The sequence below is a fragment of the Mobula hypostoma genome, chromosome 13, assembly GCF_963921235.1.
Source record: "Mobula hypostoma chromosome 13, sMobHyp1.1, whole genome shotgun sequence".
NCBI classification, from domain to species: Eukaryota; Metazoa; Chordata; class Chondrichthyes; order Myliobatiformes; family Myliobatidae; genus Mobula; species Mobula hypostoma.
In genome coordinates, this window is record NC_086109.1 from 89055085 (window position 1) to 89071554 (window position 16470).

The 16470-nt window shown below is 42.2% G+C and overlaps 1 protein-coding gene across 1 annotated transcript in view; it reads right to left on the minus strand.

The window, feature by feature from the left end:
- The window catches only part of nox5 (NADPH oxidase, EF-hand calcium binding domain 5), a 94593-nt gene that overhangs the window by 25185 nt on the left and 52938 nt on the right, over window positions 1-16470 (minus strand). The window contains exons 12-14 of the mRNA XM_063066554.1: window positions 5840-5884; window positions 2074-2198; window positions 346-430 (exon numbers count right to left, since the gene is read on the minus strand). Of these exons, the coding sequence (XP_062922624.1) occupies window positions 346-430; window positions 2074-2198; window positions 5840-5884 (255 nt within the window). The remainder of the gene's footprint in view (window positions 1-345; window positions 431-2073; window positions 2199-5839; window positions 5885-16470) is intronic.

The window sequence follows — 16470 nt, forward strand, 5'->3', positions numbered from 1 at the left end:
GGGTCAGTGCTAGTGGGATAGGAAAAGCTACCCATTTCAGGACTGGGAGCCTTGAGAAGGTGGGTTGTCGGGGGGGATCATTAGTGGGTGAGTAGCTTAAAGGAGCTACACACACACACAGGACAGAGAACGATGTCATTAAATTCAAATCCAACAATGAAACCATCTCATGTTGGGAAATTCTGGACTGAAAGTGACTCTGAAATGTTGTTTGTTATATTCCCACTCGGTCTGCAATTTAATTTCTTGGCTATAATCACTACCATGGCTTCTGTGTGTACCATCTACAGAGAGCACCCAGATTGTTGGTATCTCGAGGCAATCACCTCCTGCGAGTCTAATTACCTTTCTCAAACTCATCTCATTATCCTTGACGCTTTCACACCAGGAGTAGTTACAATTAGGACAATTCTGTTTTCTCATGCGATACCTGCGATAAACAAGAGGCAACAGATTACCACGGTGAGGAAATCAGTTTTATATGTTGAAACACTCAAGGTAGTTGCAGGCAATAGTAAGTCCTTTTAGAGGCTGGTCATGGCCAGAAGTCAAAAGACACACACTCAATGTTTTAGGAACAGCTTCTTTCCCAACGCCATAAAATTTCTGAGTGGACAATGGACTACCTCAGTATCTTCCTGCACGATTTATTTAATTTTTATATATATATATCCTGTGAGCTCCATCCACCCATTCAATGTGCAGTCCTATTACATATCAGGGCTGCCACCTGATGATGTAACAAGCCTTTAGAGGAGACACTCACCTTTCACATAATACACGCATGAATGTTATTACTGATCATGAAGTCTTTGCTCATTCAATTCCACCAGCTTCATTAGAACCAAATGTGGAGAGATGAACATTCAAGGTCCAGTATTCTTGTTCATACTTAGTCCAATGATCAAAGACAAATTTCTCCCCGGGACGAAGTTCAATTACAGTATTACTGGATAAAACCTCTCCTAATGTTATCCCATAGAGATGGACTAAATGATTGTCTCCAAGCTCTTTACACTCTATTTGGGGTGTAAATTCAGATCCTGAACACGGGCGTACAGCTCGAAGTCGTTGCTGATTCGGAATCTTCAACGTGAAACTAGAGGCTACGGACTATGGGAATTAGGAACCTTTCCACTGGTGCAGTGGGAAACACTCACTTGGGATTGAACCTGGTGATTTGTGTTGGGCAGAGTTAAGGCAGCTCTGTTCTGCTTTCTGCTGGAATTTACCAGGTGGTTTCCAGATGAACACTTCAACCAAGGGGCTGAGGAGGTTGTTAGGGTATCCCATGACACCATTCGTAGAGGAGCAGGGGACTTCTTCCCTCTCCCTTTCCAGTTAATACTGGTGCAGCAGATTATCCAGACGTTACTACTTTGCTGTGTGTAGGACCTCCCTACCTACAAGCTGGCTGCCTTGACTACAGCTTAAGAGTATTTGACATTAATTTCTCCCCACTTCCCCTTCTCTTTTTTTCCATTCCCTATCCTGCATCCCCTCTCACCTCTTCTCTGATCATCTGCCCATCACCTCCTTCTGGTTCTCTTTCTCCTTCCTTTTCACCCATGGTCTACTCTCCTATCCTATCAGAGTTCTTCTTCTTCAACCCTTTACCTCTTCCACCTATCACCTCCCAGCTTCTTACTTCATCCCCCCTCCCCCACGCATCCACCTTATCCTCACCTAGTCTCACCTATCACCTTTCAGTTTCTACTCCTTCCCGTCGCCCATCTTCTTATTCTGGCTTCTTTCCTCTTCCTCTCCAGTTTCAGCCCGAAAAATTGACCGACTTTTCCTCTCCATTGATGCTGCCTGACCTGCTGAGCACCTCCAGCATTTCGTGCGTGTTGCTCTGGATTTCCAGCATCTGCAGAATAACCTGCATTTACAGCATCTGTCATGAGTTTTGGGATACCCCAAATACCTTCCTTTAGTTCTTCATTTCACCTGAGAGTGTTTAATGTTGACACTGCTTGGCTAAAGTAGAAGGTGAACCCATTCTGGAGAAAAGGGAGATGGAATCTGGTGCTGTAATTACTGTTAATATTATTGCTGGTGATAGAAACCCACCTGTACATAATGCTTTGCAAAATTGAGGCAAATGGGGTGATACCTATGCCAGCTCCAATCAGCACAGCGTGTTCGGAGGTAAAGATGGACCGAGTCGGAGTTCCATACGGGCCGTCAATGTAGCACTGGCAGGGAGCACAGAACATTCATTAACGTACACACTTGCAGATGAAAGTATTGACTAAATCTGTACCATTCCCTGTAAAGAGATACAAAGGACAGTGAAATTTCTTGCCCAATATAAATGTTTCTTCTTGTATTTTTAAAGTGATGAACTTCAATAAAAAAAATTACAAAAAAAAAATCTGATAAATATAACAGGTAGCAGGGTGGAGATACATCTCTACCAAAGGAGGTGTAAGGCTCTCCTTCCCTCCGCTAGCCTGCAGGTCACCCTCGGGCAAGGTGTAGCACCTGCTTAGCCCCCCGACCAGGGTCACGTGAAGTCATGGGAGCAGGTGGTGGATGATTGTATGAGCAACTGGTGCACATCACGTCTTGGTTATGTAACCAATGATGTCAGGCAGATAATCGCTAAAGTTTTGCTCGGAAGAAGGCAATGGCAAACCACTTCTGTAGAAATACTTGCCTAGACATTCCTGGTCACGAGACCATGAGAAGGTTGATTGGTTTGCGATTCATAAGCGTGTCAAAGGTTATGGAGAGAAGGCAGGAGAATGGAGTTGAGCAGGAAAATAAATTAGCCATGATGGAATGGCGGAGCAGACTCAAAGGGCTGAATCCTGCTCCTATGTCTTATGGTCTAACAAGACTCTTTCCAGGAGTAGCATAGTTATGCATCAGCCTGCAACTTCAACATCTCTTTCTATCTTTTACCAGCATACAGTGTTGGACTGAAGAAATCTTGTGAGGTTGCAGGAGGAAGGAAATAAGAAATAAATTTACTTTGTCAAAATACTGTTTTATTATAAGCTACATCTGGAAAAGAAGACAGGATAAATAAAGGTTGAGGGGAAGGGAATGTCTACAACCTAGCAGGTGACAGGTGAAAACAGGTGAGGGGGAAGGTGGGTGGGTGGGGGAGCTTTCTTCATCCAATTTGTTAATTTGATAGACGCTTTATCTTCTTATTACTGTCATCAGGGAGAAGGCACAGGAACCTGAAATTCCGCATGTAGTGATTCATAAAGAGCTTCATCCACTACACCATCAGATTTCTGATGGTCCATGAACAACACCTCATTATTCCCTTTTATGCACTATCTATTTATTTTGTAATTTATTTCAATTTTATGTCTTTGCACTGTACTGCTGATGGAAAACAATAAATTTCATGTCAAATGAGACAGTGCCACATATTTATCTCTCCCACCTATCACCTCCCAGCTTCTCAATTCATCTCCCTTCCCCCACCAGCCACCTGGTTTCACCTGTCACCTGCCAGCTTGTACCTTCCCCTCCCTTCTCTTTACTATCCTGGTTTCTCCCCTCTTCATTTCCAGTGCTAATGAAGGGTCTTAGCCAAAATGTCTACTGTTTATTCCCCTCCATAGATGCTACTCAGCTTGCTGAGTTCCTCCATCATTTTGTGTGTGTTGCTCTGGATTTTCAGCATCCGGAGAATTTCATGTACATAGCAAATCTGAATCTGATTCTTCACGTGCACCATTATTTAATTTTATGTTCATGCTTCATTAAACTGGTTATTGGCTAAAGTATCTTGCGCAGAGCACAAGACAAATTCACACAAGCCAGAATTATTCTCTCAAAGATCAGGCTAATTCAAGAATCTTTGAATGAATGAGTGTGGCCACTACAAAGAAGGCACGACAGCGGCTATATTTCATTTGGAGTTTGAGAAGATTTGGTATGTCTCCAAAAACACTCAAAAATTTCGACAGATGTACTATGGAGAGCGTTTTAACTGGCTGCATCACTACCTGGTATGAAGGGGGGCACACTACACAGTATCGATGAAAGTTGCAGAGAGTTGTAAACTCAGTCAGCCCCATCATGGGCACTAGCTGCCATAGTATACAAAACATCTTCAAGGAACGATGCCTCAGAAAGGCAGCATCCATCATTAAGGATCCACATTCCCCAGGTCATGCCTTGTTCTCATTGCTACCATCAGGCAGGAGGTACAGAAGCCTGAAGGCACACACTCAACAGTTCAGGAACAGCTTCTTCCCCTCTGCCATCCGATTTCTGAATGGACATTGAACCCATGAACACTACCTCACTACTCTTTTATTTCTACTTTCACTATTTATTTAAGTAGTCAATATATTTAATACTTACTGTATTGCAGAGCTTTTTTCCTTTCTCTATTATTATGCATTGCATTGCACTGCTGCCCCGAAGTCAATAAATTTCACTGCATGTGGCAGCGATATTAAACCTGATTCTGATTCTCATTTTGAAGCCACTGGCTTCAAACCTTAGCATCACTTTAGTATCTCAATGCCATTGAAGTTAGAATGGTGCAAAATTGAAGCAATGTTGTTTTGACAGGTACCATTGAAATTTTAAGTAGATATGAAACATAAGAAATAGGAACAGCAGTAGGCTATATGGCCCCTGAAGCGGTTTCTTCATTCAAATCCTATTAACAAGATAACTCCACCAGTTAACTTGTTAAACTGAATCTTCACCTAGCTTTCTGATAGCTCTGTTAAATACTAATGTTCCTGCTATCACCCCACAAAGAACAGCAAATTCTCCTGGTATCCTGGTGAGTGTTATTTCTTTAACCTAACCAAAACCATTTCAAAAAGGTGGCTTCCATCATTAAAGACTCCATCATCCTGGATAAACCCTCTTCTTATTGCTACCATCAGGGAGGAGGTACAGGAGCCTGAAGGCACACTCTCAATATCACCTTCTTTCTCTCTGCCATCAGATTTCTGAATAGACATTAAACTAATGAATACTACCTCACTATTTTAGCTTTCTATTAACACCACTTATTGGATTTAATTTAATTTTTTATATATATAGTACTGTGCAAAAGTCTTAGGCATGTATTAATAGCTAAGGAGCCTAAGACTTTTGCTCAGTACTGTAATAATGTAATACAGCACTGTGAGGCTGTCACAAAAAAAACTAATTTCCCGACATTTGTGAGTTATGGTAAGCCTGATTCTGATATGAGTCTCTATTGTGGACTGAGAGTGGGAAGGGAACAGGGAGAGGGGGATCATGGTTGGGAGAAGGGGAAGGGAGCGGGGAGGAGGGGAAAGCACCAAAGGGACATTCTGTAACAATCAGTAAAGCAATTATTGGAATCAAATGACCTTGCCCGGTGTCTCAGAGCTGGGTGTGTCTGCACCCGTGTCACCCTCCCCACCCTGGCACTCCTTTGCCACCTGTCCCACACCCCTCCCACGGCACTCCACCCACACCATTTCCAACATCACTTGCTCCTGCCAGATTTACAAACTTACTCTCTGTTCCATGTTGACAAATACAATACCGTGCAAACATCTTAGGCACCCTAGCTAAAAATATATATATATATACACACACACTCAAGTACTGTATTTCTTAATGCAATTTATAGTTTATTTTTATGTACTGCTGCTGCAGAACAACAAATTTCACGACATATGTCAGTGATACCAAACCTGATTCTGATTCTGCTCACACACCTTGGTTGAGTCAAAAATTACCCCATGTTTGTATACATGAAATAATGACACTTGTTTAAGGTAATGCATTGTGCATCAGAAACACTTTCATTTCCTTTAAAGATGTGCTAATGTGCCAGAGAATCTGACTTGAACGTTAGAAAGTTTTTCTTTACCTTAATGTTGCAGTATTGATGATTCTCACCCAGTTTTGTAGAGACCTTAAAAACAAGAGTAGCCATGGCTGAATTGGTGATACGAAAGACTCCGCAGATTCATCAAGACCTCTTTGCCTTCTTTTTGCTCTTTCTTTCTGAAGCTATTCATCGTGAGGGAAAGATGATTTTGCAAATGCCTATTGCATTTCTGCATTTCTAGAAAATGGGCATGCTTTGTTGGTGAGTCTGGAATACACTAGAGCCCATGCTAACTCCAGCTGTGCCTTAATCTCTCATGTGTACTTCTGCTAACAATGACCAAGTTCAACATTCAAAGTACATTTATTATCACAGTATGCATAAATTATACAACCTTGAGATTCGTCTCCTTACAGGCAGCCACAAAACAAGAAACCCTAATGAAGCTATTAAAAGACTAACAAACACCCAAAGCGCAGAGAAGGAAAAACAAACACAAAACATGCAGAAAATAAAAGCAAGCAACAGCATTCAGGATGAAAGTGAGTCCATAGTCACGACATGCTGAGCACCATCTTAAAACAGAAGGTCGGGGTATAGGATAGTGATGCGATTTGTCCGTTTTCTTCTCATTACTTTTGACAAATTTGATCAGCTTTGACACCATGAGAAATAGAACCAGACTAGGCCATTCAGCCACTACCTATCATACTCCTTAACATCCAAAAATCTATAGACCTCTGTCTTGAATATACTCTGCAAGTGCGCTCCCACAGCACTAAGGGAGAAATGTTTAAAGATTCATCACACTTTCATGAAGAAATTTCTTCTCATCTCAGCCTGGAATGGCCGACTTCTTATGCTGAGATGGTGATTTCTAGCGTTAGTCAGTCCAGCCTGGGGATACATTATTCCTGCATCTGCCCTGTAAAACCCTGTAAGAGTTTTATACCCTTCAAAGAAATCATTCTTCATTTTTAGAAATTCTAGAAAGTGTGGACTCAGTCTGCTTAAGTGCTTTTTTAAAGGACAATCCCTTCCTCCACCCCTCAACTCTATATATATATATCCTTCCTTTGGAAGGAAGATCAGACTTATACTCAATGTTCCAAAGATAGTCTTGTCAACACCTAACATAATTGTAATAACTATAGTGTGCTAAAATAACACAATCTAGACTTTGAAACTACGTTTACTCTTGGGCGAGTTGGGTTTTGGAGTTGGTAGTTCGGTTGGTGGAGTTGGTGATGGGTTCTTCTGGTTGGGATTGGCTTTATGGAGCAGGGCTGGGTTTGTGGAGTCGGGGCTGAGTTTGTGGAGTCGGGAATGGGCGTCTGGAGTTTGGGCTGACTTCTGGAGTTCAGTTTATTTATTTTATTTGGAATTACGGTATGAACTAGGCCCTTCGAGCTGCACAACCTCTGGCAAACCCAATTGACCCTAACCTAACCACAGAACAATTTACAAGGACCAATTAACCGACCCGGTACATCTTTGGACTGTGGGAGGAAATCTGAGCACTCGGGGAAAACCGGCGTGGTCACGGGGAGAATGTACAAGCTCTTTACAGACAACAGCGGGAAGAAATTGGGCTTTGAGGTTGTGGTAGTCACCTCTTCCAGCTACACTCCTGTGAGTCCTCCTAACTTCCACTATCTAGCCATCAAAATATTTCTTTTTACTTTACGTTTTTATAACTAACAAACCACATTAAAAAAAATAAGGAGAGGTTCTGTTTGCTCAGAAAATCTCTAGGGGTATTTCAGAGTCCTGCCAACATGGTCATCACTGATGCTGATGACAGATGATCTGATCAAGAACACACTGTTAGTTCTGCTCTGTTACCCAGTACTTTCAACTCAAAAGCCCTCATTGGCGTAACATTCATTAAGACATTCTGAAAGGGCCAAGAAAGACACTATAGGGACAAGGCTAGTTTTGTGTGCCACCTTGTGGACGACTTCAGGATGTAAGAATCGAAGAGATGGCATATAGCTAACGAAAGCAGAAGTAAAGGGGAGGAAATTACATTAAAGTACAACCAAGCGAAGAACAATGATTGAAATACAGACATGAAAGCATCTCCTCCTGGCAATATAGACAAGAACTGTGTACAACGGGAGATAAAGTTACCTTGCTGCAGATCTAACAAACAGCAGGAAATCTATTTCTTTGATGAACAACTGCCTCAGGCATTTCTAATTCATTAGTTTTGGTTTTGTTCCTGTATTGTTTGTAAACTACTATAATAAAGAAATAAAGATGGTTTGGTGAGATTCTTGAAATTCCCCCTTCCCCTTCTCTCTTTTCCTGTTCCATTTCCCATTCTGGTTCCCCTCTTACCCCCTTCTCCTCACCTGCCCATCATCTCCCTCTGTTGTCTTTCCTCCTTCCCTTCTTCCCTTGGTCCAAGCTGCCCTCTGTTCCTTCTTCAGCCCTTCATCCATATCTACTAACTTACTTATCTATTACTATTATTATTATTAGCATTTTTTGTATTTGTGCAATGTGCCTTCTTTTGCAAATTGGTTGTTTCTCAGCCACTTTTATTCTACTTTTTATTCTACTGTGAATGCCTGCAAGAAAATTAATCTCAGGGTAGTATATGGTAACAATACATACTTTGATAATAAGTTTACTTTGAACTTTCTTTCCAGTCCTGATGAAGGGTCTCAGTCTGAAATGTTGATTCTTTATTCCTCTCTACTGCCTGACCCTCTGAGTTCCTCCAGCATTTCGTGTTATCCTTAAAATATCCTTTTTCTAAATATACTAACATCAATCTATGTACATTTCCAGAATCTTCTAGCAATTCAGATATATGTGTTTCTCCTCCTTCCCCCACCCTCACCGCGCCCCCCCCCCAACTTTCATTTTAAGGTACTTAAAAAAGACAGTGTTTCAGCAACACACAAAATGCTGGAGGAACTCAGCAGGTCAGGCAGCATCAATGGAAATGAATAAACAGTCAACGTTTCAGGCTGAGACCCCATCTTCAGGACTGCTACTTGACCTGCGGAGTTCCCCCAGGATATTGTGTGTGTTGCTTTGGACTTCCAGCATCTGCAGAACTTTCATGTTTCAGTAACCTTGGATTTGTCAACAAGCTCAGTCTGCAGAGGAGAAACAGCCTAAGTTTCTGCATTCCAGTCGCTGGAGTGGGATTTGAGCCTCCAAGCCTTATGATTCAAAATTATTAATTAATAAACAAACCTACTGTCAGCTGAAAAGCTCAGAAAACATTAGTTACATAAATAATACCAACCCAGCTCGGCGTGCGGTGCATACAACAGCTGCTAACTGGAGACTGCTAACAGAAGGTAGCACGTTCAAGACCACCCCAGAGCACAAACTTTTCAGCTTATGCCCCCACACAGTACTGAGGGATCGCTGCACTATTGACGGTGTGCTTTCTTTTGAATAATCCATTAATGTGGTCGATGTATAGAATTAACAGATGTGGGATTGCGGGGTAATCTACTGACACGGACAGAGAACTGTTTGGCAGACAAAAAAAAAACAAAAAGGACAGAATAAATGTGTCTTCTTCCAAGAGGCAGGCTGTGAGCAGTGGAAATAACACAGGATACAGTGACTGGATGATAGCTACTCAGGATATATATCAACAACTCAGGTGAATGTACTAAAGATAGTAGCTTCAGGTTTGCAGACAGCACAAAGCTGGGTATGAGTGTCAGCATTGCAGAAGATGCAGAGGTTCCATTGCAAGTTGGATAGATGAAAGGAGCCAACAAATGCAATATAATGTGGCTAATATGAGACTATCCACCTTGGTGCACAACCAGCAATGCTAATTTTTGCCTGGAGCAACACACGTAGAATGCTGGAGCAGCTCAGCAAATCAGGCAGCATCAATGAAGGGAAGTAAACAGTCCTTGGCTCAGGCTGAGACCCTTCATCAGGACTTGTGTTTATAAATTCTGTTGACAGATTGGGAACAGGGGAGGGTGCGATGAGTCCCAGAAGTCATGTACACCAGTCAATGGTTCTGCAAGTAAAAAGCTTTTGAGAAAACAAATGGTATGTGGGCCTTCATAGCAAATAAATACACACAAAATTCAGAGAGTGCGTTCGCCTTAGGAATATTTATATTCCAATTGATATAATGAAACTAGGTCTTATGAGTGTTTGTGGGATCCTGCTGTGCACAGGTTGGTTGTTCCTTTTACGAACACAGTGCGATTTCAAATCCATTAGAAGTTTGAACAGTGCTAAAAAAAACTGTACATATTTCCTTAACACAAGAGATTCTGCAAATGCTGGAAGTCCAGAGTATCACACACAAGCTCCTTCTTTTCCAGTCCTGATGAAGGATCTCAGCCCGAAACATTGACTCCTTAGTTCTTTCCAGAGATGCTGCATCACCTGCTGGGTTACTCTAGTATTTTGAGTAATTTTTTCTTGTTAATTAGTACTACAAAGTTATATATTTTTCTTTACTTTTTAAAAAAGTTTTGTAATGATTATTTAAACATTATTGAAATATTCCATACTAGCAGCAGAATCAATTTTACACAGAACAAGTACTTTCACTGAGATAGAAGGTGTTGGGTATTTAACATTTACGTAATATTTGAGTAATTGCTTGATATATATACACACACACACACAAACACACACACATATATATATATAGATAATTATGGATTAAATGTATAAATATGTGAATTGCACACATCATCGTGCTACCATTTGATACGTGCACTCCTTGCTTAAAAGTAAACTCAAGGTTAGATCCTTACTTTGGACTCCTGTGTCTTCCTTTGAATTAGTTTAAGGTTTTGAAGATACAAAGCATAACATTGGTGACAAGGATGGGCTTTTTTAAAACGAACCTGAGATGGCCTGTTCAAACTAATTACTCAAACATTACTTAAGTACTAAATACACAACAGTAGATACAACCAGGATGATAAGCAGGCATTCAAGTGTTCAAGGAGTTGGACCTTACTGGGTGTTCTACTTCTGCATTGATGATACTTCCTCAGGAATACACTGAAGTATGACAGAAGGACAAGAATGATTTGATAACTTAGTAATAAAGTGCTTACGTGTACAGTTTTAGAACATAGTACACTACTGGGCCTGTGATGTTATACTGATATTTTAACCTATTCTAAGATCAATCTAATCCTTTCCTCCTATATAATCCTCCATTTTTCTACCAATTTTGGTCTCCTTGTTTTAGGAAACCTAACAGAGTGCAGAAAAGATTGACCAGGTTGTTGCCTGGTCTTGGGGGCCTGAATTATAAGGAGATGTGGCCGTGCAGGAGATTGAAGGGTTATGTGATGGAGGTATAAAAGATCATGGGAGACATAGACAGGGTGAAAGCACAGTCAAAGGAGGTGCTAAAAACAAAACAGCATACTGTAGGTTTATAATCAGAGATGAGAGATTTAAAATGGACATCAAGGGCAGCTTCTTCAGACAAAGAAAGGTGCATATTTGGAATATGGTAGTTGAAGAAAGCATTTTAGCAACACTTAAAGAGCTATACAGATAGTTACACGGATAAGTTGACTATGGGCTAAATGTGGGCAGATGGGACTTGCCTGCTGGGCAACACCGTCGGCGTGGTCCAGTTGAGCCAAAAGGCCCATTTCCATTTTGTTTGACTCTAATAGCATAGCATTTATACACCATTCAGCCCAACAATTGCACCCTGCTCTTCTCATCCCAACTATGCATCCTTTTCTACCCTAGTCCATCTCATACCTCCTTGGGTTGAGGTCCATCTGTATCATCCATCTTGATGGTGATCTCCAAGGGTTCACTCTGGCAAGACAAGCCTTGTTTATATGATGTCAGCTCCACTCTATCATCTTTGTTCGTAGCGACTGAATCAATCGAGGTAGCAGAGTTTATCAGGTGTTCCTAGAAAGTGTAATACAGAGGCGGATCATGTCCAATGCTGTAGGAAGGAATGAGCATGAACTGCAATGATGGCAGCTAACTAGGACTGTACTGGATCCAGGCCAGCAATGCAGCTGTTACAATATAGACACAAGACAATCTGCCAATGCTGGCAATCTTGAGCAAGGGGGCATAACTTTAAGGTGAATAGAGGCAAGTTCCTTCCACAGAGAATGGTGACTGTGTGGAATTTCCTACCTGGGGTGCTGTTAGAGGCAGATACATTAGGGACATATAAGAAACTCTTAGATAGGCACATGGATGGTAGAAAAATGGTTATGTTGGAGGGAACGGTTAGACTGATCTCAGAGTAGGTTAAAAGGTCAGCACAACATCATTGGCCAAAGGGCCTGTAACTGTGCTGTAATGTTCTATTTTCTAAGTTATTACAAAATGCTGGAGGAACTCAGCAAGTCAGGTAGCATCTATGTCGTTATCATTATGTGCCATGCTGTATGATGAGGGCAGTCATGGTCTTTCCACGACCCTGATTGTTCTTGGCAAATTTTTCTGCAGAAGAGGTTTGCCATTGCCTTCTTCTGGGCAGTGTCTTTTCAGATGGGTGACTCCACCCATTTTCAATGCTCTTCAGAGATTGTCTACGTGGCGTCTGTGGTCGCATTACCTGGTCTTGTGATATGCACTGGCTGCTCATACGACCGTCCACCACCTGCTCCCATGGCTTCACGTGCCCCTGATTTGGCCGGGGGGGGGTGGGTAAGCAGATGTTACACTTTGCCTAAGAGTGATCTGCAGGCTAGTGGAAGGAAGGAGTACCATTCACCTCCTTTGGTAGAGATGTATCTCCACCCTGACATCCATGGAGGAGAATAAATAGTCAGTATGGGCTAAAAGAGGACACATGAAGGGTCTCAGCTTGACATGACAGCTGCTTATTCTCCTCCATAGATGCTCCCTGATCCGCCGAGTTCCGCCAGCAGATTCAGATTTAGATTCATTAACTTGTCACATGTACATTGAAATATACAGTCAAACACATTGCTTGTGCATTTGTCCGTGTAGTTACAAAAACATAATAGCAACCACATGCTGAGCAGATGCCACAGATTTCAATAGATCTTGACTCATTGCAACAGCATAAAACAGTTGCTACAACTCTCCTGAATTTTATTTCCATTAAAATCCATTGAAAGTAGATAGCTACCTCAATCTCAGCCATTTTATATCATTGCACAGTGCTAGGATTATCTCTCCAGAGGCTGAAGCTGAAGTCATTTATCAGTGTCGCCTGAATTTCTCAATATGCTGCTGCCTAAGGACACACAGGAAGCAGTAATATCTGCAAACTTAACATCACTTGACGTTATTGATAGGTCTCCAGGGACATCGCTCAGGAACTCCAGATGGCAGACTCCCACATCTGATTCATGAAAGCTGACCAGAAGTAACGCGAACAGAAGGCGCCAAACATCATTTGCTCCAGAAGTTAGCGCATCACATAAGCTCAGTAAGGGTGAGGAGGAAGAGTGATATCGATATGTGTAACTAGGGGTGCCGTGCATAATCCGGATTTGATGGAGACAGCCATGTGAACATCTGGAGTAACTTCTGAAATGCCTGCTTCACTGCCGTTGCTACTGTGTGACCAAGAATCTCCAGAGACGAAAGCACCAAATCCTCGGCTTTGCGTATCGCCTGTTGCCGGGGCCGGGGTCGAAGCGCTCTGCAGAGGTGGTGCTTGGTGCTCGGTGTCGGGAGGTGGTCAGAAGCTCGGAGTTTTTCGGACGGACTCGGAGACCGACTGTGGTCGGATGCTTCCAGGATGCTGCATCGGCAAGTTGGTGGCACTGGAGGTTTACCGTCTGCGTGAGATGATGGGACTTTCGAGAGACTTTGTGACTTTTACTGTGCCATGGTCTGTTCTTATCAAATTACGGTATTGCTTTGCACTGTTGTAACTGTATGTTATAATTATGTGGTTTTTGTTAGTTTTTAAGTCGGTTTGTAATGTGTTTTCGTGATATCATTCTGGAAAAACATTTTATCATTTCTTAATACATGCATTACTAAATGACAATAAAAGGGGACTGCGTGTCCTCATAATCATAATCATAATAAATTATTTTGTTACCTATTGTCCAGTGGTAGCGCATGGTAGCACATGGTTAGCACAACACTTTACAGCGCCAGTTGGGACTTGATTCCCGCCGCTGCCTGTAAGGAGTTTGTACATTCTCTCCGTGACCGTGTGGGTTTCTATATTCCCATATTCCAAAGACATATGGTTAGGGTTAGTGAGCTGTGGGCATACTATGGTGGCACTGGAAGAAAATCTAGTCTTGCAGGCTGCCCAGGATAATCCTCACTGATCTAATTGGATGCAAACAATGCGCTTCTCTGTACGTTTCAATGTATATGTGGCAAATAAAGCTAATCTTCATCTTTTGAGTCTTGTATTTTTTTCCCCTCTTTTCCGTGATTTTTCACTTTTGCTATCTGGCCTGGAATGCAAAGGAAATTGAGAAGGGGTCTTACATTAGGCAAGGGGACAGGGAAATAACTGGCTCAGGAATAAGGCTGATGTTCCAATCAGTTTGCATATGTCCCCTCTTGCAGGATACACATGACAGCCATAACACTAACTGCCAAATACACCCAGATAGGAATGGGAATGTCAGTAACTGGTAGAGATGAGTCGGAGTTCTACAGTCACACAACACAGAAACAGGTTCTTCAGCCAACCAAGATGTCTGTCCAAGCTAGTCCCATTTTTCTGTGTTTGGCTCATATCCCTCTAAACCAGGGGTTCACAACCTAGAGTCCATGGCATAAAAAAGGTTGTGAGCCCCTTCTCTAAACCTTTCCTATCCATGTACCTGTCCAAATGTCTTTTAAATGTTCTTTTACCTGCCTATGCCCGTTCCCCTGGCTTTCCAGCATAACAGACAAAATATGTTGGAGGAACTCAGATCAGGCAACATCTTTGGAAGGAATATGGAGTTGACATTTCAGGCCAGGACCTTTCATCAGCACCCTGGCTTTCCATATACTCACAGCCTTCTATGTTAACTCTACAAAGTTCAAAGTACATTCATTATGAAAGTATGCATACATTACACAACCTTGAGATTCGTCTCCTTACAGGCAGCCATAAAAGCCAGTGACGTTGTGGGGATGGAACTGGACTCTCTCACTGTGGTGTCTGAAAAGAGGATGCTGTCCAAGTTGCATGCCATCTTGGTCAATGTCTCCCATCCACTACATAATGTACTGGGTGGGCACAGGAGTACATTCAGTCAGAGACTCATTCCACCGAGATGCAGCACAGAACGTCATAGGAAGTCATTCCTGCCTGTGGCCATCAAACTTTACAACTCCTCCCTTGGAGGGTCAGACACCCTGAGCCAATAGGCTGGTCCTGGACTTATTTCATAATTTACTGGCATAATTTACATATTACTATTTAACTATTTATGGTTCTATTACTATTTGTTATTTATGGTACAACTGTAATGAAAACCAATTTCCCCCAGGATCAATAAAGTATGACTATGACTAAAACCAAAGAAACACAAAAGAACCCATAAGTGAAAAGAAGATTGTCAAACACTCAACGTGCAGAGAGAAAAAAAAACAAATCGTGCAATCAATACAAGTAAGCAAATAGCATTTAGAATGAAAATGAGTCCGTAGACATGAAGCCTGGAGCAAGCCACGGCCACAGCCTCGGTTCAGTGTACAGCAGAGTAAACATTGCAAAGCCTGAAGACACGGAGCCCAGAGCAGGCCAGAGCCTCAGCCTCAGTGCAGCAAAGAGCCGACTAAATGTCATGGAGCAGTGTGCAGAACCAGCCCAGCAGCCGCCTCTGTTGCCGACACCTTGCCTTTTCAATCCATCTGGCCTGGCGTTTAAATTGTCTAAACATCAGGTCGTTCTTTGCTGTCTAAGACCTGGGCCCTGTGGCATTGATATGCTCTGGTCTTGGAGCCCACCTCCACGTTTCAGCCCATTCCTGACCTTTCCAAATCAGCCCAGCGTTTAGATCGATCAAACCTCCCTTCTGGTTTAAGTTGATGGGTCTGGAATCGGCTTCTCTGCCGTTCTGACTTTGCTCAGCTTTGCTCCACTTACTCTGAATTTTTCTAGAAGGTGGCTCGAGCCCACCTCACACCCACACTCATCAACCGCTGACTCAGCCTCACCTTCACTCGCCTCTTCATTGTTTGCAGTGATCGTTTACCATAGTTTTTTCCAGATGAAATATTATTAGTACGGTATCTAGTTGTATTCCTTGTTTTGGTAACCATCAGTAAGTAGTCACTCACTTCCAGTGGTGCCATTCTAAACCTGAAGACGACTCATGTTCTCAGTATTATTCATTCATTATTTGATTTTTTTTATTTGCACAGTTTGTCTTCTTTTGTACTTTGGCTGTTTGACAGTCTTTGTGTGTAGTTTTTTTTACTGACTGTAAATGCCTTCAAGAGAATGAATTGCCAGGTAGTGCATGGTGGCATATACATACTTTGATAATAAACTTATTTTGAACTTTGATCAACACACATCAAAGTTGCTGGTGAACGCAGCAGGCCAGACAGCATCTCTAGGAAGAGGTACAGTCAACGTTTCAGACCGAGACCCTTCGTCAGGACTAACTGAAGGGTTTCCTTCAGTTCGTCCTGACGAAGGGTCTCGGCCTGAGACGTCAACTGTACCTCTTCCTAGAGATGCTGCTTGGCCTGCTGCATTCACCAGCAACTTTGATGTGTGT